The 15,909-nt window shown below is 38.5% G+C and overlaps 1 protein-coding gene across 1 annotated transcript; it reads right to left on the minus strand.

Moving 5' to 3' along the window:
- Positions 1–3,582: 3,582 nt before the first annotated feature.
- GHSR (growth hormone secretagogue receptor) lies at positions 3,583–12,418 on the minus strand. The gene is made up of 2 exons (XM_063441044.1): positions 11,120–12,418; positions 3,583–4,197 (listed from the first exon to the last, which is right to left on the minus strand). The coding sequence occupies exons 1-2, from the start codon at positions 11,892–11,894 to the stop codon at positions 3,893–3,895; spliced, it is 1,080 nt and encodes a 359-aa protein (XP_063297114.1). The 5' UTR covers positions 11,895–12,418; the 3' UTR covers positions 3,583–3,892.
- Positions 12,419–15,909: the final 3,491 nt, after the last annotated feature.

Genomic DNA, 15,909 nt, shown 5'->3' on the forward strand with positions numbered 1-15,909 from the left:
CACCTTGTTTGGTGGCTGTCACTCTTGCTGCCCTGTTGTGTATTTGTACCCCACCTCATCTAGATTGTAAGCTCGTTTGAGCAGGGTCTTCATTTACCTATTGTTCCTGTGTCACTGTGTAATTGTCTCATGTATTGTAAATTTGTCCCCTTTTCATACTATTGTAAAGCGCTGCGGAATTAGTTGGCGCTATATAAATACCAATAATAATAATAATAATATGCAGCCATTGTACATTTTTTTTTTCAAGAGTGATAACCGACAAACAGTCAACAGGCAACAATAGGACTCCAGTGGGCAACAACTCACCCAATCCAGAAAGTATCCTGAAATACTTTTTATCGCTTCTAAACATGGTTGTTAACGCTGACAGCTTTACACCAAGCAAGCAAATATTCTTGTCAAAACCCACCTATGGCACTTACCCCTGTCTTTCTTGTAACCATTGCAGCGGGATTATCAAGGGAGAATATTGGACACAACCCAAGACAGGTAAACAGATAAGACTCAAAGGTTTTTTTACTTGCCATACTGATTTCGTAGTCTGTTTTCTCAAATGCCCATGTGACTTAGGCTACGTGGGCAAAACTATACATGCACTAAAGGACCACATGTCTCAGCACAAAACAACCATCCGCAGTCTTAAAGCAGGCATGCCTGTAGCTCGACACAATGCGTCACAACTCAGATATCAGGTCCTGGAAAGGGTACCCTTTCTTGTAAGTAAGATTCTATTGTTTGCTTTACATTTGATTTTTAATTATGGGTTACACCGTCATTGTGCTTTTTAATATATTCTTTATTTTTGTTGTGCAAAGGATTTACAAACGCATATAGAGTGCCACGACGGCATACATTCACATATGAGCAGAGGTTATAGCATGGCATTTGTCAAAGCTGCTGCACATTTTTCATTATGGTTAATGCTAAAACTTACGCTAGATTGAAGCGTCTTCAATAAACAAACAGAAATATTAGTTGAAATAAGGAGAAACAAGAAGAAACATGCTGTCTAGTACTGTAAAGGCTAGACTAAATAGGGAGTCAAAACTTTCTGATATTGCTGCCAGTAGTTAAGTAGCGTGTACAGGTAGAAACCCGTTATGAGTATAAGCCCAAGAAGTTTTGTTGCAACGAATGCTATCGCTTCCTATTGTAATGGGCATACGGTGCGTCTGTCTCTGGTTTTATGTGCCTATGATTAGGAACGTGTGGGGGCTATCAGTAGCTAACCAGTTATTATTTACATAGATATATATACAGCTATAAATAGGCCAGTAATCGGAGGGGCGATCTTCTCTTTCATATAGCGCCTGTCCCTTAAGGATCCTGTATCTACAACGGTCCTTTCCTTGTTAGATAGTCTTCTTTTACTCCCTGCTATATTTTATATTGTAGGGTTGTTCTCTGCATTTACCCTGACTATTGTCCTCCTTTTTAGGGAAAGGCCCTTGTATGTAATACGTGTATATGTAAATACCACTGTATTTTGTATTCACACATCATTTGAATGGGGGTTCCTTCTGGTGCTTGTAAATAGTTCTTGTTTTGTGTATTTATTCCTGTTTACTTTGATGTATTCTTATATTTCTCTTTGTTACTATGCTATTTGTTTGCCTGGCTCTAATTCTGACCTTTATGGAATATAAAATGCTTGTTTCTGTGTTTACTGGTCTCCTATACAGCCAGCAGATCGGGCTTAAGCATGTTCTCATGTTTGTTTATCGTTGCTTAGCCACGTGATGTCATGATGCACGGCGCTACATATGACGTCATCATGCACAATGTGATGACCTAGGCATGCTGGGAAACACTGCAAGATTGCAGGCCGGACTCTAGGAGGACTCCATTTCTTCACTTTGGGGAGAGAGGGTGGTGGCTATGGACTTATCCACTGTCTATTTTGTATTTAAATGGGTGAGTGTGTTGTATGGGGGAGGGACATGATGCATAGACAAAGGGATTACCCCGAAACGTTTGTTGTTTGTCCTTTAAATAAATGGTAGTAGCACCTTGTTTTGTGAACACAGCAACTATTTGCGCAGCCTCTATTTTTTTCAATTTTGTTCTGAGAAAGTACCCTGAAAGACGTTTTAGCTATTTTGATTTAGAAATCATCAGGTTACCGGTTTCACGTTACTGGGACCAATTAAATTGTTTAGCCTCCACCCTTTTGTATGGCATGTGTTTCTCTTATTCTTTTTCTCCTAATTCCTTTCTTCCTTTCTATCACCCACTGACTCCATTGTTTCCTCATCACCAGCATTTGTTCCCTATTTATTTTCATTAGAATCTTTTCTTTCCCCAGACTTTAGTTTCTCTAACTGTGTCCCCCTTTTGTTTTTAACAATATTCTCCACGGATCATTTTGTTTCCTTTATTTAACCTTTTGTTCCCTAACCTACATCACTCTACTTCTCTACAGAGGTCCTGTACCTATAGGGTGTAATGCCTCTTATCAACCTCAGAGGGAAGAGACATGGCATGTTTAGGGGACAGAGCTGGTGGTAGCTGCAATATATTTCTCTCTTTGCACTATAAATAGAGTATAAGTACAAGGGAACCACTGTTCAGGATCTCTTAGTAATAATTATAATGGGACCCAATCATATTATTTAAAACTTCACCAATTTACACATTTGGTCAATAGGGTCGGTGGGACCCTGATATTTTGACAACTCCAGCAATAGGCACTCGTTCAGGGGATAGGAGGACTCCTTTCTGGATAATAGGGGACCAAGTTATCAACATACTATTAATAATAAAGTCAAGTGTCAAAATGTGAATTTACAAAGTTCTCATGTTAAAAAAAAAAAAAAGCCCACAATATCAAAACCCAGCAGTGAGTTTGCAAACCCTACTTTGTATATTAAGGTGTATTACAAAAGCATGCATTGATAAACAAAACACTGTACCATTTCTGGTTTTCATAATATATTTATTAGAATTGTTCTATCATGCTCCCCAACTGATTATACTAGAACATTTGACATTACTGAACATATTGACCTATGGTCTCTGAAGAGAAAATCTTAGGGGTTACAGAAGCAGAACAAATGTGTCACAATAATGAATGTTTTTTAGCGGCACTCCACACACTAAACTGACAGTACATTAAGTAGTATCTCAATCACTCACTGAAACATGGATAGCCATTCTGTAGTCCTCCATCTTTTGTCAGACCCCAACTCTCAGTGCTCTTACAATGTTTAGAAGTTATGGGAGTTATGGCTGGACAACATTTGGCCGTCCACAACGCATGAGTACAGATTTGAGGGTCCACCTTAATACCTAGAAGGAGTGAGAGAACTTCCAGCAGTTTAGGATACAAATGACCGCTGCAATTGTAAAGTTTTGTCATAAGCCATATTTTCTTAGGAAACGGTAGTAAGCATATGTTATTGTGCCATTTAATTTGACCAAATCAAAGATTAACGGAGTGTATGACATGCATTCACTTTTTTTCTGAAACACCATTTATATGAATTCAACTCTTTTATCTCTAGAAACTATTTCATACAAAAATATTTGTCTAATATTTTATTAAAAGAAAAAAAACATAAATAAATTAAATGTCCTCACTCACACAGGAACATTCACTCAAACATTCTTTTTTTTTTTTATTCAAATCCTGAGTTCAAACATTACCACTATTATCTAAAGTGAGACTTCAGAATAAATTAAAAATTATATTTAACAACTAAGGGTGAGATAGCAGAACCGCTATCTTTTATAATTTTGAATTCTCACTTTAGTGATTAACCCTGTGTATTTAGTGCCTGTGCAAATTAAGCGTCCACTCATTGGTTTTGGCAATGTTTTCTGGTGCGGTATGAATTCTTTGTCGACCTGTGAACATTTGACCACATTTCCCGTATGGAGATTGTTCTTGTCACGTGCTAATATTGGACTCTGTCCAAGCAGGAGAACTTTCATCATTTGTTGTATAAGGGGCTTTTCGTGAATTATTCCTCAGTCTGAAAAGCCTGCAAGCAGCTACGCGATATTTTTTCGACATAATGTTGTATAGGATCGGATTGATGGCAGCACTTAGATAGAACAGCACAAAAGAGACCAGGTTACAATACTGACTGATCACAGCAATTTCCAAGGAACCAGCTTCAAACGATTTGGAAAACAAGTAGCGTGCTACATGAAAGGGCAACCAGCAAAGAATGAAGGCAAACACAACCACGGCTGGAAGAGAAAAGAGAGTCCGTGTTACACAGTGACACCAGGCAGAACATATTGTGCATTTACACAGATATTTACTAATGTTCTAATAGCTGGAAATTCCAAGTATATTCAAAGTGAATCTTACATTTAAGGCCAAATAGTCAAACTGAAAATTGAATTTGTATTTCTTTTTAAATAATTTTTCTAATTTGCATATTTTGTTCTACATTTTTAAATTCACTTTGATTTCCTGGCAATTTTCACTTTAGTGAATAACCCGATTCCAGTTACCAATGGAAGAAGTGAAAAAATATATAAATGTACACCTTTTTTCAAATTAAGAAGGTAATTACCAATGTTTGGCCAAAGTTTTGGTTATATTGGTCTAGCATGTCCAATTATCATCAATTCTTTTTAAACTCTCAGTTTAGTGAATAAATCCCTGTGTGAATCCTGTCACTGGGTGTGGGAGAATAAAGAAAATATGGAAACTAGCGTGAATGCTAACTTTAGCCGTTTGCTGCCAGATGAAGCAGTACTCAAATAAAGTGTTTATATAATCTCGGAAATTTGCAGCCTGAAAGTGTTCACTGTCAGAGAATTTATTAAACCAGGGGCAGGCAAGCGTCCACACTCCAGATGTTGTGGCCTACTCTCCCATAATGGTAGCAAAGCATCATGGGAGATGTAGTCCACAACATCTGGTGTGCCAAAGGTTACCTACCCCTGCACTAAACTGTGAATTGTTGGCAATCCAAAAATGTAGGCCAAAATATGCCAAGCTGGGAAAATACCAACATTTTTTCCATATCTGTTATATTGCCTGAAATGTTTACATTCCCTGGTCAACTTTTGGCAATGTGTCTCCCAGCTGTTCTTGTGATATAAATATTCTTTCCTGCTCTGTTTGCGTGATAAACAATATGTGCAGATTTTCATGTGTTTAGAGGAATTCAGAACGGAACATTATCTTGTTTTTTTGGTATAAACAGTGTTTAAAGGAATATTATGTTATTACTATGCATACACATAGTTTCACATCGAAATAACTATAAATAATGCGTGACTGAATTCACAGCATCTATTGTTGAAAATTTGCATTTGAATGTTTTCAAAGAGTAACGGTTACAACCACACAGTTAGATTGGTGGGATTATGGAACGCAGACTATTTTGACAAAGGCTGCGCTTTTCCATTTGCAACCTATTTTGGTACCTTAATTATTTGTCCAGCTAAAGTTGTATATATGTTTTGGGGAATTAATACGGCCTTTCAAGAGCAGGGAATTGTAACTCAAAAATACTGTTAGTATTAGGATATCTCTGCCATTCACGAGGTAAAATCACCTATGTTTCTGTTTATGTAGCCCCAGTCACAACTTCCCAGGCCTTGACTCACACAGTCTTCATGAAAAAAGGTTTAAATTGTACAGCATAGTGTGTTTACGTTAGAAGTTCTTGTCTCCTGTATGTTAATTGAATTTGAATAACACACAGGAGACTGCTTTAGCTGGCAACAGAGCAGTAGATAAGAAATTCTAAATTAAACACACTGTGCAGTAAGGGAAGCTAAATAAATCAAATAAACAATCCAAGAACCATAATCACTACAGCTCGCATAGTTTTTGAATGTTTTGATTTCTTACCTGGGTTCTACCAGTCAAAGCCCCCTACTACCATCTCCTATGAGCTATAAGTGCCTCAACAAAAACAGGGCTTAGCTCATTGGCTGAGAGCATCAGCTGATCGCTCCTTGCAATAGGAGGGTGCCACGGCTCTACTGATGAGCTATAGTTGTTATGGTGCTTGTAGTGCTTCTTTAATCTCTTTTTCAGGACGTGGGAGTCTCAGTCAGGGGAGGTGTAGCTATGTCTGCATAAACAAAGTGATTTAAAGGCCCACGATAGTCAACCAGACCACTTCATCTCATTGAAGGGGTGTGGGTGTAGTGTACGTGCTGTTTTTGAGAAACTGCAATAATTACATTGCAGGACTAAGACTGCCTTTACTGACTGTCAATCAGACAGCCACTACAGGCACTTCCTGGTTGCTAATGGAATTTTGGTCCCCAAAATGATGCTGGACATCTTCATGCTCTGCATTAGGACACCTAATGAGCTCACAGTGCTTGGCGTGCATGTGCATTAGCCTACTTATAGGTGATTTTGGAGGAGGCGGAGTGCCGACCATGCTCCAAGGGACATCTGCCAGGGGAGGGTGGGCTGAGTGAGTGAGGGGGGGAGGGGACCCAAGGGCTAACACTGCCACTGCCTAACACTATAGATTCCCTTTAGCAGTGCGACTGCATGGTCTATACACTAAAACCACTTAATTAAGTTAAAGCTGTTTTGGTGCTTAGAGTGTACCTTTAAAGACAATAACTATAGAGTTCTTACATGAACTAATGAGGTATTTGTGCCCTATCACCATTCCTGTCTCTTCTCTGGGGGGATTGCCATTTTACTAATAATTGCTTTCACTATTGTCACCACCCCCTTTTCTTTGTTTCCCTTTCAATTTGATTTTCCTTACTGCTGTCAAAATGTAATGCTGGCATTGTGACAAATTAGACGTGATTGAGCTGTATAAGTTGTGAGAGACCAGGAGAGAAACTGAGCAAGTTTCATATTGTGACTGGCAGTTTTACGTTACAGGAATAAACAAAATGTTATCATATGCGTACCATAAACTTAATACCACATTTTAAGCATGCACTATTAAAAATTATCAACACCAGCAAAAGACAGTTTAGAAAGAGCAATATGATGGCAGAAGGTTAAGGTGGGGTCTCACAGCCATGTTAAAGTAGATCTGCCACTTTATTTTTTATATCAGCATGTCCCATATCCCCCCTTAATTGGCCCCCTTATTTTTTTTATTTTTTTTAAATATGCTTTATTTTAAAGGTATACATAAGGAAACGTAGGGACTACTTTGTATAAGAGAAGATAGACAAAAGTTGAGAAAGGTTGGAGCTTTCGTCAAACTGCTTTTGTCAACTTTGTAATTGACCCTGGATCCATGTACCTCCCTTCAGCATCATGTCACATCATGTAGCGGTGCGTAACTCATCCTCACTGCTGACTCTCGCCCAATCCTTGGAGTCAATTGAGTGGAAGTACCTGATCCCCTTTTCACACATCCATCTATGGGTAGATAATGCCATTCCTGGGTGCCGTCATCTTAGAAAACTGAAGATGGCGGCACCTAAAATGAAGACCCAGAGATATCAGTACTTTGTAAGTAACGGTATGTAAAGCTGGCCCTAGAGTCCAAAGATAGTTGGGGGGCATCAGGGGCCACTGGTGCTTGAAACTCTCAGCTTTCGGCAAACATTCACACGTATTGGCACAACAATGAATTGACACAAAATGCATGTCAAAGGATTGATATGACAATGAAATCAGTATCTGATGTATTTTTTTTTTTTATGTATTTGACAATGGTTTTATAGGAAAACTCTTCATTAACACAGGCTGCCAGCATCTACAGACATTAAATATATATTCAGTGTAAATATCTAATTTAAAACATAGAGGTATTCTCAATACAATTCTCTTTCTCCTACCTATCAATTAATTCTTCAGCACAGCCCTCTGTTCTGAAGAAATGACTGACAGTGAGAGCTAAAGAGTTCCTACAGACAGTCCTTCTGCTCTCCAAATACAGCAAAGCCAGAGCCCTCACTGTGGTTTCTATGGTTACTCCCTAGCCAAAGCTGGTAGTCCAACTACGCAGTATATGAATGGAGTGACTCTGTTTAGATGCCAGTTGAGGACGATTGCCCTGTTTAGGGAAGTGATCCCAGGCAGATCAAATCACAATGCAGGAATAGCGCAGGCAGACCAGAGGTGGGTATTGCAGTAGTGTAACACCCACAAAGCCTGAGGACTTTGGTAAAGCTTGCATTTAACTTATCTGCCTGCAATGCACTGGGAAGTTGCATGTTTTTGTCAGTTTTGTACGTCTGCATATAGTGACATAACATTGCTTCCTACAACTCTATTGTAGCTTTGCACCTATTGTTGACCATTTTAATTGTGAATGTGCATTGCAACAGCTTTAAAGGGTTAATCCAAGCCCCATGGCCACTTAAGTGATTTGAAGTGATGGTGGTGCCTGGAGTTACACAACACATACCGAATTTAACCACTTGGCTGTGAAAGTCCACCTCCAGTAGCCTTATAGGAGTATCATTATGCAGCTGGGAACAAACGTCGTGGTCTGGCTAATGTCAGTTCTGTACAATTGTACCGTTAGCTGGCTAAAAGCGTCCAGTTGACCTTCTCAACCAATGAATGGTGACTGGAGCTGCTTCTGGCTTCAGTTCTGTAGAAGCTGGAAGCATGCCACTGAGAAGGAGAGGAGTCCCGAAGCCCGGACTGTAGTGGTTACCATGGTTGGAGTAACCCTTTAAAGACATTTGCCTCCTATTTCAAAAGATGCAGTGTAGCACGACAGAACGTGGCAAAGAAAAAGAAACAGGGATTTTTTTTTACAAGTTTCTCTTATTTTCAAAATCGTAAGCATGGGCTCAAGGGACATTACGCCCAACCAATAAGATAAAAGGCCATGGGTAGCTACAGAGCCCAATTACACGTTTCTATGGGAACACGGTGCTAAACATTTGTATTAGACAAACAATTATTTTGCTTGCCTTTGTTTTAAAAACATTCAGTTTCAGAAACAGGAAGGTTTACCTCTCCATTAGGGTACGCAGATCCACTAATATTCTGCTGGATCACAAACTGATATGAACTGTTTTTTTTATCCACAAGCTGAGTTTTCCCATTATAATCAGAGCAAAAATTGACGTTTTATGCTCTGGAAAATGACCATAAAATGTTCCTTTCAGCTCAGAGTTTAATGGGAAAACTCAGCGTGTGGCTATTTTAAAATACAGAAGAACATTCTTTGGACACTATTGAGCTACTGAGCTATAATCCCCAGCAAGAATTCATATGAGATTTCAATGTAGGAAAATGTATTTATGACACAACTTGTTTTAACTTTGAGAATTGTGTTACTCCTATGGGTTCACCACTCCAGCATCGAGACAGTTAATGTAATAAATGGAGAAAGTATGGGGAAAAAGGGCTATCTGATGTCTGTCATAGCCAAATGAATTCCTGAAAAGCAAACTCCCAATCTTATTTAACCATTCAAATCCTCCTCACCTCCTATTGTATTAAAATCACTCAGGATTATTAAGTATAGATTTCATTCATATTCACAAAATACTGAATTATAGTGTTTGAAAATCAAGCAGAGACATGTAGATAAAATTGGCTGTGTATCATTAAAATATATATATTAATAAAAAAATATATATCTATATATATTTTTATATAAAAATTCAATAGCAGACTATTATTAAATAAGCTAACTCTATAATCATTGCTTGGATCGTTTAGCCTATATTTGCAATTCACGACAATTTATTGTTTAGTAAATAAACCTCATAATTTGGAGGTAAAGTCGTAATATGCATAAATGGACTAATTACCTATGTTTTCATCTAAGCTGCATTGGCCTTAAATCTACGTTTGAGATGTAAATTCCCTGTGATTAGAAGTTTAGTGAATAACCATATGGAGCAAGCTAGTTGGGCTGGAAACATTCAACTATTGAACTAGTTACGCAGCTCTGAAATTTTGCCGGCCATTAGCTCAATCACAAATTCTTTAGTTGTTTAACATTAATTCAATTAAGACTCTTCAGAATGTCAAATGAGTCTGTACAGCACTGGGAGAGGCAGTGCTGTTACAGTAAACAGTGGACAGGTGCCTGGAGTCGGACAAATATGGTGATTTTATTCCAAATAATTAGAACCCATTGCATAGGGATAAAGTTTTAGGCCCTGGACCAGTAATTAAGAACCACTGACATTGGTACTGTCCCTGGACTGTAAGATATGTCCCTGGACTGTAAGACTGTAACCTATTGTAGAAAAGCTGCCATAGACTGCCATTCTTTAGCAATACCATAATGTGAGATATTTTACCAGAAGATATGATGGGAGAGCAGGTTGCCAGCTTGCTAAGACTTATGGTAGTCACTTGCCTGCTGGCAAAGTTTACTGTTCTCCAGATTGTTAAGATTACTTAACATTCTAAAGACTATTCTACTTAACTACAACTTAATATTCCTTGGACAAATTTATTTATTTTTTTTTTTGGGGGGGGGGGGGAGGTTGTATCAAAAGGGTTCTATAAAAAGTTTAAACGAAAAACATGAATTGGTACTAAGATGTTCATAAAAGAAATACTGCTGTCTGATGATCCGAGATTGATGGGAGTCATAGTTTTTAGATTATCTAAAAGCTTACCTACAGAATTAACAAACATCTTTATGGTTTTCAAGAATCAGTTAAAACAGGATATATGCTTATCTCTGTCTCACAAAATGTATTATTTTTCATATGTATTGTTATAAGTTAACTGTACAAGTCACTATAACTCAAGAGGTGCCAACGGTGACTCCAGAGCCCAAAGTCAGGAAGGGCACTGCTGCATTTCATGACAAATTTTAAAAGCTTGACACATACATTTACACAAATATAGAAGCATCCATTTTGCACAAAGGACAAAAACTTGCGCACATTTAGGCATTCAGCTTCTGCTATGACACTAAAAATTATGTCCTAATTCTTGCCTGATAGAAAGAACAGTTAAATGCTCCTTTTCCCTGTATGTGTAGCAAGCTTAACAAGTGGTGATCCTGGCAATTGTTTTTTTAAAAGTTTGGGTAAAGGTTTGTGGGGACAGAGTGGAGGTGGCCCCTCAGTTAGCCCCTGCTCCCAGCCAAACATAAGTTCCCCTTACTTCTCAAAAGGAGCAGTTACCTTGGTGCCCTCCCTCACTCCCTCTCTCCCCCGGCTTGTATATGCCAATAGGTGGTGAATAACTGTAGCCACAACACACAAGAGAACAACATAATCATACCTAGCATTTTTATAGTCTGTTTGTTATTCTTGTCTCGGTGAGACAGACTTGGCCCCATAGCATCTCTCTTTCTTCTCCAGAGTTTTCTGCCGATCAGGCTGTACAGGACCGTGAGACAAAACACAGGCAGAAAGAAGAATACACTAGAGGTCCACACCATGATATTGAGGAGCCCAGACTTGATGGCATACTCTGTAGCCTTGCATTCATTTGTGTCAAGAGGGTTTGTCCCATTCTCATGTTCAACCCCAACCAGGACAAAGATGGGTCCTGCACTTACAAACGATACTACCCAAAGGACAAAGATGACCATTCTCACTCTCCCTTTAGTGATGACAACCTTGGCTTTCAAAGGGAAACATATTGCAAAGTACCTCTCCACACTCAGTGCAGTGATATTTAGGATTGTAGAATATGTACAACACTCACTAATAAACTGGAAGAGTTTGCAGAGGAGGCTCCCAAAATTCCAGGGTCTATACTGCCAGAGCCTATATAGGTCAAGTGGCATGCAGAGAAAAATCAGGAGGTCTGAGAAAGCCATGCTAGACAAATACAAGTTGGTGGTAGTCCTCATATCCTTGTATTTTGACACAACTAGCATAGTCATTATGTTTCCAAGTATCCCTATGACAAACAGAAGGACGCATGTGACGGTTATCCCTGTTAGCACTTTTACAGGAAAGAGATAAAGTGGTTCTTCAGAGAAGGAATTATTGTAGTTATAATAATAGTAATCCATACTGGAATCATCTGAATAAGTCTCATTGAACATGTTCTTTCTTTACTTCTCCATAGCGTATACTGTGATAGTCTTCTGCTCACTTGACTATCAAAGGTTCTTAAGAATCCTCAAAATGGTACGTCTTCATCTGTAATTGAAAAGAGTTACTCGACAATGAATCAAATGAACACCCAGGAGGCTTAGTTGTAAGCTGACATTTCTCGTTACAAATTCTAGCTAGTCACCACCATTGTCTCCACACATTTTGTCCCATAATACCAGTTTCACCAAAGGATAAAAAGTCCTAGGACCGTAAGGTCCATGTTCAATGCAAGAAAATCTCTCATGGATAAAATGCATTTGGGAAATGTAGTTTAGTTGTTTAAGTTTGAAGTGAGATCCAAGTAAATAATTCATTGGATTGCAGTTTCTTAATCCATAGTTTACTGTTCAGCTAGCCCATGCTGAAGGTTGGAATTAGAGTCACTTCATAAAATCACAAATGAGCAAAAATTCTGACTGCTGATGGACATCTAAAGATGGTAAACTCTGTGAGAGGAGACAGTTCATCTCTGCTTCTTTCTTGATGTGGGAAGGGGTGCACTGTACAATATCCCAGAGCTTGCTTTGAATAAAGTAGCTATAGACAGGAACTTAGCCCGTCCCTTCTCTCCCTCCTCCCTTCCTCTATTGTAGCATCTTTCTGCTGCTTGTCAGTTCAGAATAATGCTCCTAGCAAAAAGCGGGGCTGGTTCATGGGGTCGCTTAATTACCCAAATTTGCATCAATAATAATAATAATTATATATTAGAGACTCACTAGGACAGAGCCATCTAAAGCTTTATTGTCAAGAAAATAAACCATTATAGCATTAAATAAGCAGACATTTCTTAACGTTGTAGCATTTTAATCCAGCTAATATTGCTCATTCCCAGCAAATAGCAGGTGAATTTGACAATTTAGTTGATGGATAAGAAGATTCCTGTTTAATGCAACAACAACTCTTCGGGATAAAATGTATTTAGGAAATGATTTATTTCCCCAAGACAGAAATATGATCCAATTACAATAATTGGTTAAAGTAACAGTCATCTAGTACTTTGCTATTAAACTAGCCTGTGCTTAGAAAATGTGACAGCAATCAATAATTTGTTGATTACAAGATTTTGTAATAATGTATATTTTTATTAACTATTAAGAAATGAACAAACCTTGGAAAACATAGGGAAAAATGACAGATAAAATCATCAGCTGAGGATTACATATCAGATTTCACAGTAAGAAGTCTACACGTTAATAGGCTACACAGAAAGTGTTAATTTTGAGAATGAACAGAGGTAGGATGAGGATTAACTCTTTGGGTTAATGTCTAGATAGAGCTGAGTTAAACAACAGCATGGGAGTCTTTGTCTTATAAATATTTCAAAAATACTCATTATGCTTTTACATAGCACACCAGTTCAGCTTCTTAAAAAATAAAATTCAAGATTTTATACGTATGTTCTCAGTACAAATTAATAATTAAAAATTAAAAGATTAAGGGGAGATTCCTAAAGACAAAACAGTTGCCATTCTTGGTTTCCATGATGATTGCACCTTATTTAGTACTTTGCCCAAGATTAGCAGTTATGTTTCCTTTGATGAATCTACCCCAACATGTATTTTTTTTTTACTTTGTACAATCGTGCAATTTGTGAAGAAAATGTAGATAAATAAAATATCTGTACAGGAGTAGTCCCAAAAGATTGGAAATTAGCGCATGTTGTGCCCATTCACAAGAAAGGTAGTAGGGAGGAGTCGGGCAACTATAGGCCAGTAAGCCTTACTTTAGTAGTGGGGAAAGTAATGGAAAACATGTTAACCTCTTAAGGGCACATGATGGTCCGTCATGATTCCCTTTTATTTCTAAAACTGTGTCCTTAAGGGGTTAAAAGATAGGATTGTTGAACATCTAAAATCACATGGATTTTAAGATCAGAGACAACATGGGTTTACTTGAGGGAGATCATGCCAAACTAATCTTATTGATTGGTTAACTAAAATAATAGATCAGGGTGGTGCAGTAGACATTGCTTACCTAGATTTCAGTAAGGCTTTTGACACTGTTCCACATAGAAGGCTCATCAATAAATTGCAATCTCTAAGTTTGGATTCCAATATTGTTTATTGGGTTAGGCAGTGGCTGGGTCACGGGCAACAGAGGGTTGTAGTCAATGCAGTATATTCAAAGCATGGGCTTGTCACCAGTGGGGTACCTCAGGGATTTGTACTTGGACCCATTCTCTTTAATATTTTTATTAGTGATATTGCAGAAGGTTTTGATGGTAAGGTATGTCGTTTTGCTGATACTAAGATATGTAACAGGGTTGATGTTCCAGGAGGAATAAGTCAAATGACAAATGATTTAGATAAACTAGAAAAATGGTCAGAGCTGTGGCAGCTGACATTTAATGTGGATAAATGCAAGATGATGTATCTTGGATGTAAAAACCCAAGGGCAGAGTACAAAATATTTGATAGAGTCTTAACCTCAACATCTGAGGAAAGGGATTTTTAGGGGTAATTATTTCTGATGACTTAAAGGTAGGCAGACAATGTAATAGAGCAGCAGGAAATGCTAGCAGAATGCTTGGTTTTATAGGGAGAGGTATTAGCAGTAGAAAGAGGGAAGTGCTCATGCCATTGTACAGAACACTGGTGAGACCTCGCTTGGAGTATTGTACGCAGTACTGGAGACCATATCTCCAGAAGGAAATTTATACTTTGTAAAGAGTTTAGAGAAGGGCTAGTAAACTGGTTCATGGATTGCAGGATAAAACTTACAAGGAAACGTTAATGGAACTTAACATGTATAGCTTGGAGGAAAGACGAGACAGGGGGGATATGATAGAAACATTTAAATACATAAAGGCAATCAACACAGTAAAGGAGGAGACTATATTTAAAAGAAGAAAAACTACCACAACAAGAGGACAAAGTCTTAAATAAGAGCAAAGATTTAAAAATAATTTCAGGAAGTATTACTTTACAGAGAGGGTAGTGGACATATGGAATAGTCTTCCAGCTGAAGTGGTAGAGGTGAACACAGTAAAGGAGTTTAAGCATCCATGGGATAGGCATAAGGCTATCCTAGACTTAAGATAAGACCAGGGACAAATTAAAGTATATAGAAAATTGGGCAGACTAGATGTTTCTGCATGTACTTTACTACATTCTTTATTTTTCTGGATTCAACATTAGATGTCGGTCCCTGCAGGAGCCTTTCCCACATGCGACCGATCAGCATGGCGTAACGCCCCCTATGTTTCTACATGTATTTTAAACTACAAAGTAATGTTATTCATTTTTATAATATATTCCTAATGCTTCCCCAGTCTAAACATATTAGCTTACAAAAATAATAAATACAATCAAAATAGAGACATCAAAAATCATCCTATCCAGACACAGCACCTCATATTTAAAATAGGAGAATTTCTGTTTTAAAATATGTCCATGGACTGAGCCACCTATTCACAAATAACCAATTCATCCTCTACGCTGACATCCCCGACGCCACTACACTCACAACATTCGACTACTTCCGCTATATACAACGCCGCAGCCTAGCAGCAACGCCATGCATTCAACAAGCAGGCAAATCACAGCCTACCAAATTCGAACGAGACTGCATCACAGCCCCAGCCAGGAAAAGCCAAATATCCAACATATTCCTCACAATAGCGACCCACACGACCCACATCTCCCTGCCGTATATCAAGGCATGGGAGACCGACTTGGGTACACCGGCAGACACGGGAGACTGGGCAGACATCTGGGAAGCCATAGCATCCCTAACAATATGTGTGACACACAAGGAACAAGCATATAAAATGCTCTTTCACTGGTACCTCACCCCCCAGAGACTAGCATGTATGCACAAATTGCCCACAAACCGTTGCTGGAAGCAATGCGGGGAAGTGGGCACTTTCCTCCACTGTTGGTGGACGTGCCCTAAGCTTTGACCCCTCTGGCAATCTATAGGAGCAATCCTCACCAGAGTCCTGACCAACACTGGCCCCTGGAC

This window comes from Pelobates fuscus, chromosome 2 (genome assembly GCF_036172605.1).
Source record: "Pelobates fuscus isolate aPelFus1 chromosome 2, aPelFus1.pri, whole genome shotgun sequence".
Taxonomy (NCBI): domain Eukaryota; kingdom Metazoa; phylum Chordata; class Amphibia; order Anura; family Pelobatidae; genus Pelobates; species Pelobates fuscus.

Coding starts and splice junctions, on each gene's coding strand:
- GHSR (XM_063441044.1), bottom strand. CDS start 11,894: ATGTTCAATGAGACTTATTCAGATGATTCCAGTATGGATTACTATTAT. Junction 4,198..11,119: donor ACAGACTATAAAAATGCTAG/GTATGATTATGT, acceptor TTTCTCTTCCAG/CCGTGGTTGTGTTTGCCTTC.